The sequence below is a fragment of the Buceros rhinoceros genome, unplaced genomic scaffold (assembly GCF_000710305.1).
Source record: "Buceros rhinoceros silvestris isolate BGI_N320 unplaced genomic scaffold, ASM71030v1 scaffold15365, whole genome shotgun sequence".
Lineage (NCBI taxonomy): Eukaryota > Metazoa > Chordata > Aves > Bucerotiformes > Bucerotidae > Buceros > Buceros rhinoceros.
In genome coordinates this window covers 3,719-24,077 of record NW_010412439.1, presented here as the reverse complement: position 1 = coordinate 24,077, position 20,359 = coordinate 3,719, and the positions used below count along the sequence as shown (strand labels likewise).

The 20,359-nt window shown below is 46.3% G+C and overlaps 1 protein-coding gene across 1 annotated transcript in view; it reads right to left on the bottom strand.

The window, feature by feature from the left end:
* The window catches only part of ASAH2 (N-acylsphingosine amidohydrolase (non-lysosomal ceramidase) 2), a 20,610-nt gene extending 2,581 nt beyond the window's left edge, over window positions 1–18,029 (bottom strand). Inside the window, exons 1-18 of the mRNA XM_010136402.1 lie at window positions 17,903–18,029; window positions 15,871–15,950; window positions 15,358–15,507; window positions 14,623–14,799; window positions 14,103–14,230; window positions 13,391–13,468; window positions 12,272–12,392; window positions 10,748–10,873; window positions 10,284–10,370; window positions 8,818–8,922; window positions 8,604–8,685; window positions 7,994–8,109; window positions 5,681–5,775; window positions 5,034–5,073; window positions 4,227–4,322; window positions 2,683–2,778; window positions 1,898–2,047; window positions 323–382 (exon numbers count right to left, since the gene is read on the bottom strand). Coding sequence (XP_010134704.1) covers window positions 323–382; window positions 1,898–2,047; window positions 2,683–2,778; window positions 4,227–4,322; window positions 5,034–5,073; window positions 5,681–5,775; window positions 7,994–8,109; window positions 8,604–8,685; window positions 8,818–8,922; window positions 10,284–10,370; window positions 10,748–10,873; window positions 12,272–12,392; window positions 13,391–13,468; window positions 14,103–14,230; window positions 14,623–14,799; window positions 15,358–15,507; window positions 15,871–15,950; window positions 17,903–18,029 — 1,914 coding nt within the window. The remainder of the gene's footprint in view (window positions 1–322; window positions 383–1,897; window positions 2,048–2,682; window positions 2,779–4,226; window positions 4,323–5,033; window positions 5,074–5,680; window positions 5,776–7,993; window positions 8,110–8,603; window positions 8,686–8,817; window positions 8,923–10,283; window positions 10,371–10,747; window positions 10,874–12,271; window positions 12,393–13,390; window positions 13,469–14,102; window positions 14,231–14,622; window positions 14,800–15,357; window positions 15,508–15,870; window positions 15,951–17,902) is intronic.
* Window positions 18,030–20,359: the final 2,330 nt, after the last annotated feature.

Genomic DNA, 20,359 nt, shown 5'->3' with positions numbered 1-20,359 from the left:
AGAGTGTCTGGCCTAACACAGAGCGTGGATGCCTTCGACTTCAATAGTAGGAAGAGATCATGAATGATCCATATGTGACCAAGCCAAGGACACTGTCCCGAAAGCATTCTGGTGGTGTGAATTCCTAAGGCACACGCTAAAGGGAGAAACTACCTTCCTCTGAACTTCCAACAAAGGAAAGAAAAGCACTGGTAGCACACAATCTTACTCTCCCTGAAATCTGAACATCAAAGATCAATATGCATCAGGCAGGGGCATATTGTAACTAAATATTAACTAATTCTGAACATCCTCAGTTCCAGCATTGTTGTGTCGTATTTACCGCATTCTCTGCTGAGTTCCTGGGGTTTGCACCTACAAAAGTTACTTCAGCAACTTCACTCTGTAGAGGAAATTGAGATTTATATTAAAGACTGAGCAGCATATTGCACATTGAGAACATCCCCTGAAGATGCCATATGAGTTTTTGAGTGGGTTGGTTGGGCTTTTGTTGATTTTTTTGGTTTTGTTTTTGTTTCAAATTATTTATGGTTTCATTTGTTACAATAGCAATGGACAATTTTTGCTGTGAATTGGTATCCTGTCCCTTGCAATTCTACTCGTCCCGCTTGCTGGCTGGATAAAATCCACTGTAGCACATAAGATTTCTGTGTAGAAGAGGGAGGGAAATAAGCGAGATTTTTAAGAATGCCTCCCTGCCACCTTCGTACCTTACTGCTGGAGACAGAAATGAGATTGAAATCTTTGCCCTTGTCACCGGTTGGCTGAGGTTTGGCCAATCACGGGGCAAGTTCTCTCTCCTATCAGCCCCTCCCCAGGAGAGAGGGTTAAGGAGAGAGATAAGAAGAAAAGAAGAAGTTTGCGAGGCCTCTGTTGAGTTTAGGAAACTAAAACAGTTTTAATAACAACAGAACGATACTGTATACAGAAAACAAACAAGGTAGTAACGAGGATATTTATAGGATCAGGGAACTGGTGCAGCGGGGGTTAAGCCAGGGGTAAAGGGAACAAAAGCGACAGTGAAGAAGAACTACCAGTCTGTTAATGGTGGCAACACGTGGCACAGCTGGGGCCAAGACCCACCAGGGCCGGTAGCAGCACCTGGGAAAACGGAGGTGGCAGTGGCCAGTGGTGAGGACTGCGGCAGGTGGCTGCAGCGTGGCGTGCCCCAGGGCGAAGTAGCAGCCCAGCAGCAGGCAGCGGCCACGCGGCACGGCTCCACGGCAAAAGCGGCGGTGGGGATTCGTGGCAGGCAGCAGTGACAAGCGGTAAGGAGTGAAGGGGGTGGGTAGCAGCTCGTCCTGGATGGCGGGTGGAAAAGGCATGCGCTTTCCTTCTGCATGCTGTTCTTAAAGAAACACTGTCCTGCCAAAAAAACTCCACAGCCAGTGAGATGAGCCGAGGAGCAGGGGAGGAATACCCTGGCTGCTCTGTTCGATACACCCATCACAAACAAACCAGCCCTGCTCGTCTTAAACCATGACAGCCCTGAACACCTTATCTAAATCTTGAGCATTGAAAACTGATCCCTTTCTGATATTTTTGTTTCATTCACATTCCACACCAGAGGCATCAAAGGTGACTGGGTTTCTGCGTGTAAAGAATTCACCGCACAATATTTGCCCATGTATTTAACCGGGGTTTTATGTTGAAGCAGGCGGGGAAATCTTCTGCGGGTTGAATAAAGAGCCTTTATTTTCCCCTTCACTCTCCTATTTTAATCACATTTGGTACGATGACATCGACATGAAAACACTCTGTCTCTGTCTCTTCAACCACGGCCACTAAGAGCAACGACATCTTTTTGGTCTGAGAGCACCACGACCCTCTAGAAAACACAGCCTTTCTCAGATTATTATTTCCTAAACAGGTTTTAGCAAATCCTTGAAGCACTCACTGCTTGATATTGTTGTCTCACTTCCTGTAGCACATCTCCAAATGTCTTATTCGCTGGTGCACGATCGACAGTGAGAGAAGGCACCAAGGTCAAGCTAGTTATATTGAAAACTGGGGGCTCTGGACCACGTGGCAAATCCTGAACCGTGTTCTGGGAGAGAGAAGACATGCTCATTATACATGCATATAGATAACCAGTGTCTCTCTGACGAACCGTATCACTGCTGTGGCTCCTTATCCAAGTCCACTGCTTAGATAGATATTAAGAACAATATTAAGGGCAATAAAGTGAGCTTGGACACGAACAAGAAGACCTTTGCTCTTTGCTCTGCATGCAGGAGCAATCCACACAGGACACCAGCTGCCCTGTTGCTGAGGTCACCCAAATCCACCTGCCAGAACATCCCAGGACTTCAGGAGGCAGCACCCACCCACCAGTCCTGTGCATTCACACGGTCCATAGATAGAACGGTAACAAACATTGCTATGTATGACAGAAATGAAGCAGGTTTTTTCCTTTTAGAAGAAAAACAGCAACTTCAGGCCACGCTGAAAGCTTGGAGGTACCTATTTCCTGAACTTTGATTGGGAAAAAAACCCTGGAATTTCTCAAGTGGTATGAGATCCCCATTACAGGTACTGTTTTAATACCTCGGGAGAATTTCTCAAAGCAGTTTCTTACAAGAAAAGAGAGCGTAGCACTCATGCATCCTCACCGAGGAACAAATATAGCCATCCTGTTTAAACGTCTGTAGCAGCATATGGCATAGAGAAAACTTTGATTACCGTAGCAATAGCCCTTGCAAGTCCTCTGTACAGCTGAATGTAAGCAGAAAGGGTGTGAGGCCCGTAAATAGTCGATGCAGCCTCATATCGTTGAGCCTAGCAAAGGACAAATTAGGAAAAGGAAGGTTTGAAGGACTTTCGAGCATACCTAATCCGACTGTGCCAGGACAAGAAAGGCACTATGTTAAGTAACAAACCGACGCAGGAGGCTTAGACACAATACAGCCACACGTACCAATGTGATAACGACTGGTGTCCCTTTATTCCCAGATAGCTCTTATTTTTATACCTTAGCTAATTCATTAGTAAACACCGTTACATCATATCTAAACATTATGATTCGTCACTGGTTAAAAAAGTTAATTCGTTAGTAATCGGTTACATCATTTTTAGGCACTACGATTTGTTACTTGTCATTAATTATGTATTAGGTTAACAAAAAGCCCCCCCTTTAATTACCTCACTTAGAAAACTTGTTCAACACACCTGCAAGAAGTTAATAAGACATTCGACCTTGGCCCAGTTCTCACTTCTCAGCAGTTTTTTAAACAAGGATCCTTGCTAATTAAAGTTTTGATAGCTGAGCTGCAGAGCTGCGATAAGTAATTTCAAACAAAGAACTTTGTAAAACCGCCCTTCGGCTACCGGAGAGCCGAGGTTCTGTTAGCCACTAAAGCAGACTTCTAAAAGCAGACTTTAAGCGAACTTTAGAATTATAGCTTTGCTAACTCAAAATAAGACTCTGGATTGCCCAAAATATGTCCATTTTCTTGAAGAAATCCCACAGCACTATACCTGCAGGGGTTTATTTACTCCCTCACTGCTGGGGAGACAGCCCAACTCACCTAAGAATTTCTGCTGCAGTTTCAGGTGGCTCGTCAATCTCCAATCCATTGCAAGCAGAAAGGACCGCCTGTGGCTCGGCCAGTTATCACCACCCTTTTACTCTTCTAAAGGCTTACGATGCACGTAGTCTCCTCTCCAACTTTTTGGGTTGGATAACCCCAGTTCTTCCAACCTTCCCTCCCACTTCCGGTTTCTGAACCCAAGGAGTCCAGCCAGTGGTACACATCGACCTCAAAGCACAGTATCGGCTGTGCATTGTGGGGGCCCTTAAAAGTGGGTCTTGCAAGCAGTATTACAGTCTTCTCCAGCAACATGGCACTGCAATTCCTGTTCACCTAGACCTCCAAACTTCCTTCTGGCAATTTTGCCACCTTGTAAAGATAATTTCTATTTCATCCAAGTCATCAGGAGATTGATAAAACAGACCTGAACTCCCAGGAGCCCCCTTCAGTACATCTGACCATTAAAGAATCCATACGTACCTTCTAGCTATGGTCAGGAAAACACGTTGGCCCTTGGACCATGCAGTCTAGGCCAGAATAAATAAGGAAGTCTCATGATTGCTGCCACAGATTCTTCATCTTTTGGTGGCAAAGGAAAAGTACTGCAAACATATCTAATTTCCCATGAATTATCACCCCATATAGCCAAAAGCTGAACTCAGTTACACGTGTTCAACCTGCATTTTTAACATTTACCTGGTATTCTTCATAGGTGGTAATATAATGGGTGTAGACATTGCACAGGCCTGCAATTACGACATCCATTCTCGGAGTACCGTGAGAATCAAATTCCTAAAGGAGGAAATAAATCACTTCTCTTATAACAGCTCCTTAATGCACAATTATATTGTTATGGTTGTTCTTATTGTTGTTGTTTACCAGGACAAGTTCAATTTGCCTTTATTAACGTCTCGTGTTCACTTTACACAGAAAAATAAGATAACCTCATACTCCAGTAAATTCAATAAATTTAGGGCTTTTTTTGCAGCTGCTGTCTGTATACTCATACAAAAACCGGTGACAAAACTATGTGAAACAGGCTCAGTGAGTTGTGGAAGCGGTGTCTGAGGTTAAGGAGGTATTCAGGCTGCAGTGAGAATAGGATGGATCAATTAGGAAAAGAGAAAAAATACATTTGCCATTTTTTCCCAATTGTTCTCACGTTGCAGAATTCTGGTAGGGATTAAGAAGCTAAACCTCTCCATCTCAGAGACAAAACTTCTGCTAGCATCAGTTATGCCCGGATCCCAGTTGAATTAGCTTGTAATGGCTTAATGAGTGAAACTTGATCAGTTTTCTTCTTTTGTGGAGGTTATTCATTCCTCCTTCACGTCAGTAAGCACGTGCCAAATACGTCTGAAGAAACTGTGAGAAGAAAATATCTGAGAGACATGAGACCCGTGATCCCAGCTGGGAGGAGACAAGGGAAAAACCGGAAGGATCAAGAAACATCAAGTTCCAGATATGCTGCACTCTGGAGAAACCTTTACCTCAGCAACTTACTCTTTCAACAGCTTCCCGTAGCCTGCGTCCAGACATGGTCCTAGGGGCATTTAGGGAACAATGTCAGTCTCCAGAAATGCAGGGAGCTAAAGCAGGACATGCCATCAGAAAAATTCAGATAGCACTTGCAGCACTCCTCAGCATCCCACAAGGCTTCTCTGCAATGAGCTCAACTAAAACACATTAAAACATTCCGCATACATCATCACAGCCTGGACAAGGCTGGAGGAACCCCAGGGGTGGGTGGGGTAGATATAGATAAAAAGGTGCTAGAAATAAATCATTATCCTATCCAGATTTTCACCATTCTACCATCAACAGTCAGTCCAGTTCATCATTATGGTGTTTGTGGCGTGGAAGAAAAATCAAAGTTAACAGGTTCATTTAATTTAATTGAACCCTCATTTTGCAACAAACAGTTAAAATTATTTAGGCTAGTTTACAGAACGGAGGAGAAAATGGGAAACTCCAGGTAACCCCAGAAAGTACACAGTGGACATACGTGTGTAGTGCCTGCACAGCTGTCATGTTCTGGGGACCCTTTTCAGCCTACATCCCCTTCCCACCTGTGTGCAGGAGTACTGCGAGCAGTTTGAGCGAACCGCTACCAGCTGCAATACGTAGAACAAGGCCAAAGAAATACATACGTGAGCTCTCCTGGAACAGCAATGATCGCTAGCGACCCAATGGCAGCAATCTGAACATCCACTATGTCAGGGTGCCACGGATGAGGCCAGGTCATCTGAAGCAGAAAAGAAGCATGTATGACTATCGTAGGATATTAGCAAAAAAAAGATAGCTGGCTTCTTTTCCTTCCTGCAGTCATAAATCTCGCAAATAAATTTACTTTGTAGACAGGCACGTGAGAAAGAATTTTACCTCCACATGTACAACTTACCTCACCGTAAGAGACAAATGAGGCACATATAAATACTACAGATAAGGCCAAAAGAAAGGTATTGCCAGAGGAGCAGCTTAAAGCAAAGTGGGTAAATAAGGTCAGAGTAGCATCTGGAAACCCCTCACCTGCATGGGAAAAGGATAGTGTAGGATCAGTAAGATTATCCCACCAGAAGAGCAAAAGTGAGTGACATCAGAGAGCACGATGGCGATGGGAGATGAGAATTACCGCTTTGCTAGCTGAGCGAAAGCACTATCAGCTGTGATGTGGAGGGAGAGGTTCTTAGTCACCCAGAGGGCGATGCTCAGGAAACCCTTGATCTAGCCCTGACTTCAAACTGCCCCTTAGCAGGGATCACACCATGTTCAGACTCAGCACCATTGCAGCATCCAAAACATATGCTACAGCAGCATTTAATTTAGAAAAAAAAAACCCAACCAAAAGCATAGACAGAAGTGAAGAAGCCTATTAAAAGAAAATTGACAATAGCTCAAGGATGGCATGGCTCCAGCAAAATCCCCCAAAAAAATGCAAAATCCCACTTCAGCCAGAAAAAAAGATTTCGGAGGAGCAATTTACTGGAGGCAAAACATGAAAGACAAAACCTTGCGAAGGACATGAGAAGCAGGAGTCCTGCAAGAGCATCCATAAAGGATGCTCAAAAGGCGATAAAGCCCTAAGAAGAAAGTGTAATTTATGCTCAGCAGCACCATCCCGGATGAAGGAGGTGGGGTGGAAGGAGGCTCTGTGCTGGGACCTCTTTTTATGAGACATGGGGAGCTGATGGGATGCAAAGTGACACTAGGAAAGCTTTTAAAGAGACTGACAAAGGGAATAATACCAAACCGCCTCCTCCACACAGCATCCCCTAAGTGCTCTGAAGGACCTCGGACAGGACCCCACCACCACAGTGCACTTGCCTTAACGGCAAGGGAACAGCATGTGGAAAAAGGGGCATCGATTTTCTTTTGAAGATCTAAGTAGGATTTTGGGAAAGGTCAGTAAGAACGAACATCAAGCCTGCCCAGGACAGAGCAGCCCCAAGCATGGGGATGGGTTGGGACCAATGGGGCAGCAGCTCTGCAGAGGCTGGGCCTAAGAAATAGCCCTAGTCTGTGTGAGTTGGGTATCCATGGAATGAGGACTCAAGCAGTGGGGGTTCTCCAGCCCTGCCGACTGCCCCCCAGTGGTTCTGGAGATAGCCCTGGGCAACCTGCTGTAGCTGCAGCGTTGGTCCTGCTGGGAATGGGGTTGTGTTGGAGAACGCCACCCCAGGGTACCTCCAGCCTGAGCCTGGTGTGATTCTACCTGAGGACGAGTAGGTCTGGCATCAGTCAACGTTACAGCTCACAGAACTATAAGGCACTTGCATAAACATGACAGAAAAGCGAAGGAGTCAACGGGACATTTCCAGAGGAAGCCAAAGCCCACTAGAAACTTTTAAAGACGACACTGAGAAAGTAGGTACAATCCCCAGAGTGTCCGAAAGGCATCATGACAAGTTACTTTATTTTGCATGGACCAGTCTGTCACATGACAAAAAGAAAGGTCCTGTCATGGATTAAGGTAGGAAACCAACGTTGGGATAGGAGAAAAATCCACCCAGAGCTAGTAAGGTCTGAGCAGCAGCAGAGGATGTCCTGAAGACAGAGACTGCCAGGAGGCAACGCTGATCTCCTTGCAGCATCAGCTTTCCCTGATCTCATGCATTTTCCCTGCGTATCTGCTCAGGGCTGTTTCACAGGCAGAGAAAGAACTAGGCCAAGGTGGACCTTCGGTTGGGTTTTTGGCCCTAATGAGAGCAGCAGGTCTAGTCCCTCCTCCCGGCATATATGGAAAAGGCACTCTGCAAGAGGAAAGCTTCCACCTCTCTCATTCTGATGCAAACGAGTGACAATGTTTATTATTGCTCTCTGGTTTCGTGCCGTCAGAGCTCTCTCTCCCTCCTTGTTCTTCACCCTAGGGACTGGCACAGACATTGTCTGCAGCATCGCATCAAAACCTAGCCTAGATCAGCAGTCTCTGCACTTCTCCAGTGCACACACCAGTGTTTTCTTACCTCTCCGGTGCTAAAGAGGATTGGCTTGGGTTTGTGGCAGGCTTTTGTTTCATTGGATGGCTCTCCCAGCAGCTGGTTCCGGATTTCATCCCAAAATGGATCTCCTTCTACTGAGCCTTGAGAGAGAAACATCCCTTAAACGCTGTTCCTTCAGCAGCTATTGGACAAAAACCTCATTAATCACCACCTCCCTGTTTATGCATAGTGTATTTCTCAGTGGATTCTGACTATCTCCCTTTTCTGGGGCAGTTTGAAAAGCCGAGATTTAGACCAGCTGAGGTCCATCTTGGCAGCCTTTGGGTAAGGAGAGCAAACAAGAAAGATTGCCCCAAAGCCGTGTCCTTTTTTCTCTCCATTCCCCATCCAGCATTCTCCTTCCTTCAGAGTGTGGTCATATCCTTCTCCAGAAGCTTTCTGTCGTCGAACGCAGACAGACTAGCGAGGGGGCTGTAAGAACACACCTTCCAAAAAAACATCCCTTAGGAGACTGTGATTCAACCAGTCTTTGACGTTCTTAAATGACTCTGAGGCTTTTAATAACCTATTTGGGGAATGCCCCATGTCCTCCCCGTTGGTACAAATCCGTTTTGACATTTGCTCTCTGAATTACCTTGTGTGAAGTTGAAAGCACCCACTCCATCAATAGTCCCCGCAGCAAAGCTGTGTCCTAAGGCTGGTTTACACGTTTTAACCTTAACGGAAGGGGGGAAAAAATGAAAAAGAGGTATTTTAAAGTCAGTTCCCCTTCACGTGCCAAGTCTTGCTGTGAGGATATAGCATTTCTTTCTTTCTTACGCCTGCATCCAGGGAGCTCCCACTCTTACCGTTTGTGTGACATTGAGCTCCACCGAGACATCACTCATGTTCACCCACTGGTGAGCTGAGCTGAGTGGTCCTGTGACCTCCTGGGAAGCTTTTTCATACAGCTCCTAAGGGACACACGAGGTGGAAACCCGTGAGGAAGAAGAAATCAGGAACCCAGCTCTTCTGAGATTCCGCTCTACAAATTATTTCTTCATTCTGCCGACATCTTCCAGGGGCCTCTTGCAGTGTTAAAGCAAGAGTGTATTTCCCAAGCTCCTTTGCTTCTATCACCCCATCTCTACAACCTGCATGCCCAAGTGCTGCGAGTTCTCCCTGCCTTAAGTAGCATAGGGAGGATAATCCAAGGTCAGCAGTTTCATGTATGCCTCCTTTTTACAGCTGAAATACGTGCCTATTCCACGAGAAAGAAATGCCTTCTATGAAAAAGATGATGCACTTTGTGGCCTTTGTTTCTTTGGAACACGTGGGCTTCACCATGCCACAGCTAAGACATTCAACACATCAGTGAACGGTTTTCGGGCACACTTGCCTCCAGCTGGTACACTGAACGTGTTGCCAGAAGTTACACAGCTTTAGCAACATCCCTGTAAGTGCAGGAAGGAATAGAGGACACAGCCTTTGAAGATCAAGGGTCTACAACATTAAAATCAACAGTGGCATTTTCCCTTGTCATTTGATACACACACTGGGCCACTCCGACTGGAACAATCTTTCACTTGCAAGTCATGATCAGCCTGGACTGACTTCAGAGCAAGCATCTGAAACGGCAGTTAAAAAGAAACCTCCACCATCAAGCCTTCTGCTCTTACTCCTCTGCTAGACCCATTCCAGTTCCTACAAACTGCTGTCCCTGAAATGGTGCCAAACGTCCTCTCACTGACTACTATCACATTGCACGAAGCCACAGAAGGAGAGTAGGTAAATTCAGGTGACTTCTGAGAACAAGGACACAGGCAATATTAGAGACGCCACAGGGTGAGGACACTGGCTGAGTAAGTGCAGTCAAGCAGGGCGAGGTGACTATCTTTCATGGATGTTTAAGCTGGCATATTTTAACTCACGTTTCCGTTAGTTTGAGAGTGTGATGCCAAAGTTGTCCAAAAAGTGGTATATGGTGGCGTCTCTGAGCTCTTCTAGGAGTTTTCAACACCAGCGATTTTTCCCACCATGACACCTCTCAGATGGGTGTGGGAGAGAGGGGGAGATTGTAAGGGGCAACATCCACGTTATGCACCAATGAGGAACGTTGAGGTTAAAAAACCAAACCAATGGTTTCAAATTACAACACCTACAGTGATGTACCCAAATAAAACTGTGTTTTTTCTGAACAACCAGGAGACTTTTCCTTAAGCACATACAGAGTAATTTAAATCTATAAACATTCACAAAAATGAGTGCAAGAAAAGTGTGTAAATTAACATGCACAACAGCACCACGTCCACTCATAAAGCAAAATATCACTTACCTTTGCTTTCAAGTAGATATTTTGCCCTATAATTCTCGTACTGTCAAACATGTCGTTACCAGGACCCATGGCCATGCACATCGTTGCCTGTTAAGAGATTTGTTTAAACGCTAGTGATCGGTTAATAGGGAGAACACGGCGCACTGTGAGGTGGATGAGCTCACAAGTGGCTGCCACACTGTGGGAACGAATTGCTCCTCGCTAGCCATCTCCAATTCGTGCACCGGGCTACTACACTAACCTTTGCAGCAAGAGGAATTTAAGTTTGGGCTGAATGACCAAAATACAGGGTGTATGAGGACAAGACCCTGTAAGTTCCTGAAAGCCATGTCCAGAGCAGTCCAAAAAGAGGTGGTGTTTTCATATGTCCTCTTTAGGGTCCAACACATGGCTCTGTATTTGCGGCTATGTCCTAAGTTTTCTTCTTATCAGAAGTTAATACGGATCAGTCAAGACATACTCACCCCTCCCACAGGACAGGTGCTCTGTGGGTTGTTGCACGACTCCCCCGTGTTCACACAGAACGGGCCTTTGGTGTTGGGCGACACATCTCCCAAGTTGGAGGATGCAAAAGCAGCAACAAAGGAGCCCTGCCAAAACCAGATGTGGTCAGATGGATTTTAGTGCCCTCCAGCGACTGCAAACATCTCCTTCAGGTTTCCCTCCAATCAAGGCTGGCATTCCAGCCAGCTGATGAGCACGCAATGCTGGCAGACGTTTCCGGAGTGACTGAAAGGACTGGACTGGGGATCTAGGAGTGTCCCAAGGGTTAGGGACAGGAAGAGCAAGGCAGAATAGGACACAAGGGTTGCAGCTGCCATTTCAGGGGGACCTTCACACCCCTTTGTTATCCAGACAGCATTTGTTCATCTACTTCTTCCATCTCAGTGGCAGCTCTTCCCCACCATATTGCCATTTTCTCATGTTACTGATCAGGTGTTAATGGATCATTTTAACACCTTGCACAGGATTTTTTCTGTGAGGCTTTCACTGATTTACGGAGTGAGAGCTATTGGATCTGACTGCAAGAGTTAACATCAAGCAGTACTTGCAAGAAGCAAGGCTGGTTACACACTATGGGTCAGCTGAATTAAACTCTCACAGATACTCTGATTTTCTTCCTCTTGGTTTAGAGACGGAATGCATCAACACCAGACGTTTTGATACATCATCAACTCCACTCGTTTTCTGCTCAGACTGCTAGACACAATATGCCCGGTAAACCATACAGCTGAATATTGAATCCTGCAAACACTTCTTAGCTACGCATGCGTGTCAGCTTCGCTGACTCGCACCCATTATTATGCACCAGAGTCAAACCTCGTTAAAAGCTTTTAGATGATCCACTATAAGAAGAAACAGGAGGTAGACTTCCTTTAGTTTCCCTCTTTGGTATGAACTGCATGTGTTTCTCTGCCTAGAGTATTGGAAAAGCAATTGGGTAACAGTTTCAAGGTAGATGCTGGAGATAGATAGATATCCACAGGACACCATCTTAATCAACTAATGAGTCAAAGTGTCTGTGGGATAGTATAATGTCCATATTCACATCTGAGGGGAAACAACGCTGTTTAAAGGAGATGTGTTTGCACTCTGAGGATGGCAAATCCTCCGGATAAGAGAAAATCAGAGGTCAGAACCAGCTAGAAGACATAATACAGAAGTAGGGCTGACCACAGACTTGATGCCACGCCACAGATGCAATATTTTGATCCCTTTGGATCAAGTATAATTTTGGTTTATTCCCAAAGTCTAAATAAATGCCACCGATTACTAGTTTGGAAAGTCAAGAGTTCCCTTTGTAATTTCTCTTCTCTAGAGGAAGAAAATAAGTAAACCAAAGTGTTCATCTTTGTCCTCCCTTTTCTTTGTTTACGCTGCTGCCTTATTTCACTGTTTGAAAGAAGCTGCTTTGGCCCGTAGAAAACACCAACCATCCCCTCCCTGCGGCAGCACTTTTGTTTTCAGCTGTCTGAAAAGACCCCCACCTCTCCAGGAAGCATCCCCTTGTTCTTCTCCTGTTCGAACAAGTAAGACGCGTAGCCCACGTTGTCACTGTTCACAAGGTGGTTTGTGTTGTTCATGCTGACTGGGTGCACGGCAAACCAGCTGGGGAGGAGTCAGAAGACACACACAGGAAATGCGCTGTTGAATCTGTACATTGGAAATTGACTTACGGAACTTTTCTTTGGGACCATCCAAGGACAGACCATTGGTACCTAGGGACGGATTAACAAGGGCAGAGTTATTCCCATCCTCTCCCTTCCTGACCAGGAGGGCTCATGGCTATGACGGTCCAGGTCTCCAGACCACAAGAATTTGGCACTGTAATTATCAGGGCCACCAAGAGCTATACCACACTGAACTGAACAGCTGTACCACCGGACTCTCTTCTGAGTCCAGAGAATTATATTTTGGGGGGATTTTTACTTTCATGCTTCAAAGGAACGACGAGGAGTCAACTATGTAGAAAAGGAGGAAAAGGAATGCTTTCGTTCTTACAAACATACACAGGCACTCCCTTCCTCTTCACACAATCAGACTCTCGCTTGTGTCTTCTAAACAAGGAAAACACAATTATGGCTTTGTTACGCTACTTTACTTCCCTTGCCTGGACTTGAGCTCTGAACTTCGCACAGATCTGTTGATAGAATGGGTGTCATAAATGCTTCCTGTGGGAACAGGACGCCTCCACAAAATATGGGGTGTTAGAGAAAACAATCGAGAAGAGAAGAACCAAAGTGATCCTGGAGATGTTGCTGGCAGGATCTGCTTGGAGGGCACAGTGAGAGCTCCAGAGGGGAATTTTCTGAACCCCTACAAGGGAAGACCAGCTACAGTCATCTTCTTCAGCTGCTTTTGGGTTGTGCCAGGAGATGTGCCCAGCTGTATGTGGGCCAGGTGCTGCTGTAGGTCCCAGACTAGATGAGAGACACTCGCCTGGTTCATGGACTCTCACTCTTCCCTCAGAGACCCTGCTGGGAGCAATGCTCACTGGGAAAGGGTCAGAGTTGGGAGAGAGAGCTTGTGCAGAGAGATGGGACTGCTCCAGAACTACGATTTATAAGGATTTCGAGAAAAAAACATGTTACTATGGTAGTCAGTACCTGATAAGGCCTAGATCCTGTCCATTCCCATCTACCATCTTCAGCATCACCATTTCTTTATCTGTATCGGATGAATACCTGGATAAACACAAAGTAGGGAAATCCTATTAGTAGGGAAATCCTATTATTATTATCCTATTAGTGCCAGAGCCGTGGTGACATGTATGTTGCTCAGACATGTTAAATATCCACTAAGCTGAACGATGAAATGAAGAATTTATTACAGATAGTACCAGAGCATAGGGACATCTTGGAGGAGCACCTGAAAGCAGCTGTGAAGATAAAAGAAGAGTTATAGTTATTGCTGAACTCAGGTGCTGCTTCTCCAGGAGAATGAGAGAAGCTCTCACGAACTCATGCACCAAGGATGGCACCTTGATGACTCAATTTGATAGCACCCGAATGCTAAGATCCACTAAAGACCTATTTTTCTTTCTTTTTTTTAAGGTCACGTCCTTGACCAATGCCTCACATGCTTGGAGGGGGCAACCACAAATATTCAAGACCACCCTTGCAATTAATTTTGGGGGATACGCACATCCAAGAGCCCAGGACGGCAACAGTCTCAATCTGCCAGGGTCTTGGCTCCATGCTTTCCACCATCCCACAAATGACCAGGCTGCAAACACCAGCTGCAATACCGCTGGGTCATGGTCCCAATCAAAGCGTCCTCTTCAAGGCTCTACTTCTCTCCCGGCTGAGGAACTTGTACCTGCTTCGTTCAGACGCTGGATTCTCAAGATAGGAGAAGGGGCTTCGGTTGATCTGGCTGTTTTCTACAGTGCCTCTGTTTATAAAAAGCCTTCCTCTCTTCATGTTCTGATGCGCTATATCAATGCTCTGAGAAACAAGAAAACGGGGTGTATTAGTCCATGCAAGTAAAGGCATATGTGAGATTATCTGGAAAAAATCTTTTTGCCTCCCTGCCTGGCCCCAAATCTTTCTTGTGAATTTGGAGGCTTTTTTTTTTTCTTTAGTCTAAAATTCTATGAAATTTAGACAAATTTGACACCATCCACAACTTCTCTTTCTAAAGAAAAACTTTAAGCCTTCTGTTTTGCCATCTGATTTTGCTGGTAAGCATAAACCCATCTCCAAGCGTATTTTACAACCGCAACATTCAAAGGTGCCACCACAAACATCACAGCAAGAGCTCCATTCGCCCCAGAAGTATCTCCCCCACCTTTTCCGTGTTTATGGGCTCTCACGTCCAGAGGCTGGCTGACACCAACCTTTACGATGCCATTCACGATAGCGTCGAGAGACGGTCTGATTAGCCCTTTGCTAGTGATCCAGAAGAGGGTGTACTGGAAGTAACCACCAGGCCCCGAGTGTGTGTGGGTGCCGCTGAGGATGACGTTGTCTTGTCGGTACAGATCGCCATATTTGCTCTCCAGTTTCTTGAGCACCTAAGAAGGAGGTAATCCTAAAAGAAACCTTTTTCACACCCCAAAACTATGGAGATTTGTATCGGATCTTGCAAAAACCCCAACCATTCATCTTCCCCCTTGCTCATCTTTTTCTGTCTGATACTCCCATACTGGAATCACAACAGGTAGGTTATAGCTGTTGTCTTGGCAAGCGTCTTAAAATAATAACGTCTGGTAAGTGAAGACCTCTATGGACAACGTGCAGTGAAGCCCAGATCATCCAAGGAGTCCCCGGTTCTCCAGCACCTCTCTCGCTCCTCTGTGGTGCTGGTGACCCAGCATTACACAGGCACCGTGACAGTTTATTTATTTATTATTATGTAAGAACAGTGAGGTCAAAGTCAAGCTTCATTTTCTGAGGAATCGAAAGCTCTTCAGCAGAGACAAGCCATCTCTCCAAGATCACGCTGCGAGGAAACCCCAAAGCAAACGGCCAATGTGTTGCCGTGCTTGATATTATTTGGCAATGACTACAACCTTAATGCTAACACTAGCAAGAACCCCCACTGTGCCAATCGGTCATTTCCAGCCACGTACCTCCAGTCTCAGTCTCTGAGACACCATTCCTATGTCGGCACTGACAAACACCACTCGCTTGGAGTCATCAAGTTCTGCCACAATGAAGGCTCGGCTGTAGAGGCGCATGAGAAGCCCACCACCCACCTGGCTGGGGTTGGCGTATCCCATCTGAAAGGGAAGAGGTCTATCAAGCCCACGCACCCAAAATATTGAAAATGTATTCATCTGAATGTGTCTTTACAAGCAGATTTGCATAGGATCTTGACCTGCGTTTGCGAGACTCATTGAATCATAGAATGGTTTAGGTTGGAAGGGACCTTAAAGATTAGCTGCTTCCAACCTCTCTGTCACTGGCATGGTCACCTTCCACTAGACCAGGTTGCTCAAAGCCTCAAAGACATTTCACCTAATGTGTGAAGACGACAATCACTTGGCAAAGCAAAGCCTCTAAACCACAAGTCCTGCAAAAACTACTTAGAGCTGATGGGAATCAGAATTTCGCCAACTCCGTGATCAATTTCCCCAACTTACCAGAGGAATTTCTGCCACGGGACCTGTGCAATCAGCTCGACCGACACCCAGTAAGTAGTTTGCTATTGCTTCGCTAGAATCTGTAACATGAACAAGTACTCGATCAGTGGACACGTGAACAAACAGAATTGGCAACAGAAGAGGAAGCCCAGTCTTTTTAAAGAGATTGCATGCCCGAAACCTTGTCAACATCCCCAGAGCACTCAGCAGGCCCATGGGCAAGGGGATGCAGCTGATACTGTCTGCTTGGATTTCCAGTGGGCTCTCAATGCTGTCACAGGGGGCTGAGTCTCTTAAGGCGTTTGGGGTGGTAAAAGGTGGACAGGAATGAAGAACTGCGGACGGAGCTCACAAGGCAAGGCCACTGGACTGTGTAAAATATGTCATGATTCACAGCAAGGGGGAAACGAGCCTAGATTCACTGATTAAGCTCTCTAAGCCCACCATTACCATGCAGGAAACAGATCTGGAGGTGGAAGAGCTGTGTTCATACAGAACATTCAGCTAAACAGCAATGAGAAAAAGAGGATGGCATGTCAGGAGCTACTGGGAAAGGACTAAAGAAGAGAGAGGGGCACATCTATATGTTGCCCTGGTGCCTCCAATGCATCTTGTGTCCATTGCTGGTGCCCTGGTCTCAATAAAATCACAGCAGAGCCAGCAGAGGCCCAAAGAAGGGAAAAGCAGCTCTGGTCAACGACCTGCAGAAAAGCGGTGAAGAAAAGGACTCCTGAAGGAGATTATGTTTCATCAGAGCCATCATGAAGGTGCAGAATTGCTTCTACAGGATGGACCAAGTGCCTGGACAAACTCAAGGAAGAAAGGCATCGAGGGTATTAAATTTTTAAAAATCTAAAGATTATCTGTGTCTCAGGAAATTGCAAAGACACAAATCACTGGAGGCTGAGATAACACTGTGGGAAAATATTTCTGTGTTCTCACAGTCTCCTCAGCCAGCCACTGCCACTCTAGGCAGGGCACTGAGATAAGGGGACACTCATTCTTCCCACTCTGCCTTCCTCACTTAGAACAGAGGAGAAGTGAAAAACTCACGCTAACCACAGGGCATCTCTCTCGTTTACGATGGCATGAGAGAACAGGGCTACCCATTAAAACTGCTATTCCTCCACCTCCTCCTCCAAGAGCTGCAGCACAGAGGAACAGCTTGTGCAAAACTCTTATGTGTTACGATCTAAAAAATGAAGGAAGTGTGAATTACATCCAGTTCCAGATCAGAATCTAGGAATTGGAAGGTTCCATTGCTGACATGTCAGGTGACGCCCCGTTCAGGGCAGGGGAGACTCCTGGCTCTGGAAAAGGGGTCCTGTTACGTGGGAACACCTAAAGCTTCAAAGTGTTTTCTTTCCCCATGATATTTTATTTCTCCAGAGAACAAGCATGGGATACATTAGAGGTTAACTGAGAGTTAACTTTGTGCAGCTCCCGACACCCACCTGCCCCTTCATGGGGTCAGAGGCATAAAGTTGACTGTAACATCTGTGAAGCCCCTTGGTGCAGCCCGGGAGCAAAGGGCTCTCAGGACCTGCTCCACCAGGCAGAGAGAGGTAAGAGAGGTCGTCTGGATCCCTGCAGCCAGCCTCACCCACTGGTTCCAAGGATGTGCCTCAATGTCCCAAGAGATGCTTACGCTGGGTTTGACCACCGCGCTGCTACCACAGGGGCCAGGCAACAGCACCATGTGAAGCCCCTTGGTGCAGCCCGGGAGCAAAGGGCTCTCAGGACCTGCTCCACCAGGCAGAGAGAGGTAAGAGAGGTCGTCTGGATCCCTGCAGCCAGCCTCACCCACTGGTTCCAAGGATGTGCCTCAATGTCCCAAGAGATGCTTACGCTGGGTTTGACCACCGCGCTGCTACCACAGGGGCCAGGCAACAGCACCATGCCACAGCACAGAGATTGTGAAGTTTCAGCAGTGGCCCAGCGACCCTCTGCCTGTATCCCTTTAATTTAAATTACTGCAGTGGACACACACTTGAGCAGAGTGCAATAGGAGGACTGAAATAGCTCAACTTGCCATTGCTGTCTTTGGCGAGAAAGTGGACGATGAGGAGCACCACAGTCACCGTTATCATCAGCGTCAGGCAAATGATGAGGATCACCTCCAGACGGGAGAAGGAGCACTTGGACCTCTTCCTAGACATGGTGGGGGCACTGTGAAAGCAGAAGGGAGCCAATGGGGAAGGAAGGCAGACAGGACAGACCCAATGTTGGGCACTTCCCACTCAGAGCAGCACGTTGCACCCTCTAAGAGCTGGCGATGGTTTTGTGTCCTCTGTCCCAGTGTCAGAGTAGGCAGAAGTGGTAAGGATGGGAAATGGAGGCTTATTCTTCAATCCGCTTAAGACAGCAAAAATATATCTCTGTGAGCAGCAACCACCCCCCATCACGAGGCCAGGTAAGAGAGGGTGGTTAGCCAAATTACCAACCCTGCATTTCCCCGAACAATTTGCTTGCTCTTTCGAAGACATCTTTTACATAAATCCCATCATCTTCCACCAGACCCTACACTCACTGAGCAGCCAAGGGGGATGCTGCAGCCTGAAGCCCCACAGCTTTTCTGCTGCTCCTATGCTCAGAGCACATCAGAAAACAATACTGTCACCATAATATGTCACCATAAGGTCAATTTAGGAAACTTAGCACGAGAAAAGTACTCCCCGTTGCCTAGCCGAGCGTGGTTCTGTCCTGGCCGGAAAAAGCAGTGGTTGTGACAGCTTTCCAAGGTAAGACCCAATACACAGGTGGCAGCATTCTTCATCACATGCAGAATTCTTCGAGTTTGCTTTTTCAATATTGTTCTTCCTCTTCGAACAGAGGTTTATTTTGCATTAAAGATTAACAAGAAAAATCATTCGTAATATGTCTGTGGGAAAATATCCTATTTCCCCCTCTGATAAAACACTGCTTTGTCCTGCTCTCACACCTGAGATTTGCATCAAGGGCTTCAGTCTCGCCCGGTGGAAAGTGGCACTTGTAGCAAGGATGTGCCTTTTGCCTGTCTTGTAAGCATCTGTACAAGGTAGAAATAAGCCTTCAAAATAGCTTTGGACATTCCCCCGTGTCCTCAGATGGTTTAGCTGATAAAACTTACCGCAGATCCCGTTTGGCTGCCTGTTCGCACCACATATCCACCCTGAAGGACTGGTTCCTTGTTTAGAGCAGTGGGAGGTCTCCATCCCTGGAGCTGCCCCTGACTCGCCTGTACCCGGCCCCAGTCAGCCTGCATCAGCTGCTGTGTCAGCCCGGCTGGGGCCTGGTTGTCGTGGAAGTGGAGATGGGGAAGGATGGACGTGCACTTGGAAAGGGAAGAGCAAGGCAGAGCCTCTAATCTTCCTGTAACTGACATTTGCCTTGCAGTGGGTATGGCATGGGACTTGGTAACATTCACGCCTGCAAGTTATTCACTGGAGGTGATATGACCTGGAAACAATGAACCTGAAGAAAACCACTGCTGAAAGGAGCATTTATGGTCTTGGAAGGGTTGCAATGAGAAACATCACCACAGAGCCAAGCGGTCACCGAGACTTGCTACAGGTGACCTTTCTTAGGTTCTTTTGTCACGGAAAGCTACAGCAGTTGCGATAGTTGCTGAATTTCACCCAGTGAAATTTCTAGTGGCAACAAATCTAGTGTTATGGGTTTCCTTCTTCTCCTTTTTATTCTCCAAGCACGGCATTGGCAGCCAGTCACATGGCCCTACAACCCACCCAGAGAATCAATATCACACCGCCAGCCTTAAACACATCTGCATGATACGTGAATCAGCTTTCCTTTTCTGACCGATTAAACTGCTGAGGTAATTCTAAGAAGCAATGCTAGAAGCAATCTTTAGTCCTCTGAAAGCCCCGTGAAATCCCAAGCAAACTTACCTGAGATCTCTTATGTGTGCCAGCACCTGGAGGAACGACGCCCGCTTTGAGAACTGTTTCAAGCTTGAAAAGTTCAGCTTGAAAATTATTGCTGTTACAGCCCTGTGAGTAAAGCACTGCACCAGATAAGAAGAAACCAATAATTGTTATCACACAGGAGGTGATAGGGGTTTTTTCCCCTAATCCTCTTGGAAGATTAGTCCCCAGGGTTTCCAAACTCTATGAGGGGAAGAACTTAAATACAGGATTGTATTTTAACTGTAGAATACATTTCATTAATATATTTTTATTTGTTGTATTTTTTTTTAATTAAAAACCCAGCTTTTTCCATCTGTTTTCCCTTTGAGTCCCAGATAGGTGGCAACATGCAGAGATTTCTTTACCTGCTGCTAAAGCGTGCTTTATCTGAGGGGTTTTGACAGTTTGCTCTTCACAAGCATGATGGGACCCATCACATCCCTCAGAGAGCGGCCGCTTGCCCTCGCTGGCTTTCACGGGATGAAAGACCCCATGAGCTTTGCTTCCTCCAGCACCGATGTGTTTCAGTGGGAATTTAAGGCTGGGACAACTTCCAACAGTTTCCCTCCCACGCAGCTTCCAAC